General features: G+C 40.8%; 1 protein-coding gene across 1 annotated transcript; it reads left to right on the forward strand.

The window, feature by feature from the left end:
• The first annotated feature begins 458 nt into the window (after positions 1–458).
• LOC111229756 (ribonuclease P protein subunit p25-like protein) lies at positions 459–1,076 on the forward strand. The gene has a single exon (XM_022756226.1). It carries the CDS (start codon positions 459–461, stop codon positions 1,074–1,076), a length of 618 nt encoding a protein of 205 aa, XP_022611947.1.
• The last annotated feature ends 903 nt before the right edge of the window (positions 1,077–1,979 follow it).

Raw genomic sequence — 1,979 nt, forward strand, 5'->3', positions numbered from 1 at the left:
AATAAAATCTCTAAGCCCTTAAGGGTTTAACAAAAGCTTCCCTCCAAAACCAACAAACTAGAATGTGACAGACATTATTAAATGTTGCATGTGCCTTTAAGAGCACTATGTCCCACTCTACATGTCTCTCTCTGAGCCTCATATGTGTTTGTTGGCATCAGCTGTCCTCAGTGCTGAATAGAGCAAGGACATCTTTTCCTTCACGTCAATGGGATTAGAGGAAGAAATGCCCTCTTCATTCTGTTGGCTGTCATCTCAGTGCTCCGAAGACAAAATGGAAATGCAGCATGGACAGAAGACAGAGAGAAGATCAAGATAATGCAAGTGCAATAATAAAGCAAATAATCCAAGGCTGCAGGCTCAGAAACAGCATCCTGCACTGTTATTTTGTTGCTTTCTAAGCAAAGACTGAACCCAGAGGTCAGATGAGGAGTTCAAATGCTGCATGCAGCACTGTAATGGAACCACAGTCTGCTTCATTCAACCCTTCAGTCCCGTCTTCATCGTTGTCTTCAAAACTTGGCCAGAGCAACTTCAGGAGAATCAGCCGCACAGAGGACAGCAACCCCTATCCCATCCCCGGCCTAGCAGCAGACATTCTGCACATGCGAGTGAGAGAAGGAAGCAAGATCCGCAATTTACTGCGGTTTGTAACAGCTCGCATGCAAGAAGATGGAAGAGACGACAACGGGACCTCACTGAGACAGGTGGTCTTCACTGGTTCAGGTAGGGGAGTCACCAAGACCATCACCTGTGTGGAGATCCTGAAACGCAAAGTGGGAGGGCTGCATCAGGTGTCCAAACTCTACTACAAGACAGTGAATGAGGTTTGGGAGAGTCCACAACAGGGAGCACCAGGAACAACTATGCAGAGGACAGTCCCTGCCATCTGTATCCTGCTCTCCAAAGACCCTCTGGATCCCCAGGAGCCTGGATACCAACCTCCACAATCCCCCAGTGTTCCCGCAGAGGAGACAGAGAGACGTAGAGCTCTGCTCAGGCCGGCTCTCAGCCCCTCTCCACAGCACACAGCCAAGAGACTCTGTCTGGATGAGTGGAGTGTATGTTCTCCCTGAACATCCAAAATTGTGAAATATCTGAAAAATTTCATTTATTAGGCTTGATCAGAGGAATTTTTTAGCAGCATCATGTTTGCCTACAAATACGAAATACCTCTGAATTTAAACTTGTATATTCTGATGTTTCTGTCGGTTACTCCAATGGCAAAAAACGAAATACATTCTCTTAATTCATAATCCACAATATCTCATCAGTATGCAGCTTCACTGAGAATTTAAAAAGGTCATGATACTCTGGATGATTTTTAGCAATACATGTGCATGTTGAAATTTAAATCTGTCTTTTGCAACACTTTGTACATTTTGTTATGAAAAGTAACATATGTGATGAAATTACAATTAGCAACATTGTAAATAGTTATATATTAGAAATATCTGATCTTACTCTGATGCAAAATGTCAACAAAGTTGGTCAAAGTCATTGTAAATAAAAATATCAAGGTTTGCATCTATGGTCTTTATTATGCTTAGGGATAAGGGATAATAAGGGATCACAAGACAAAAATCTTTTTATTAATGGTTGACTTTCATATACTTATGGATATGTCATCACTGGAATAAATAAACTAGCTATGAAATAAATCTCAGCTTATGTTTTAGACTGTGCTGGAAAGTGTATATGCATCTTTTATTTGAATAAAAATACAAATACACTAAAAGCAGTTCAAACCTCTAAACCTGGATTTTTATAAACCCAAATCTATTTATCTGCGAACATCATCTTAAAACTGCCAGTGCTCAATTAATTTTGATCCAAGTCAGTTAGGGCTCTGTGTTAGGGAAAACATAGTATTCAACAGCACAAGCATGGGACTGTTGAACTTTCATTCTCATCCCGAGAAAATATAACTTACAGGCAAAACCCAACCCAAAAATCTGATATTGCTGTAGGAACTACTG

This window comes from Seriola dumerili, unplaced genomic scaffold (genome assembly GCF_002260705.1).
Source record: "Seriola dumerili isolate Sdu_G_001 unplaced genomic scaffold, Sdu_1.0 BDQW01000242.1, whole genome shotgun sequence".
Taxonomy (NCBI): Eukaryota; Metazoa; Chordata; class Actinopteri; order Carangiformes; family Carangidae; genus Seriola; species Seriola dumerili.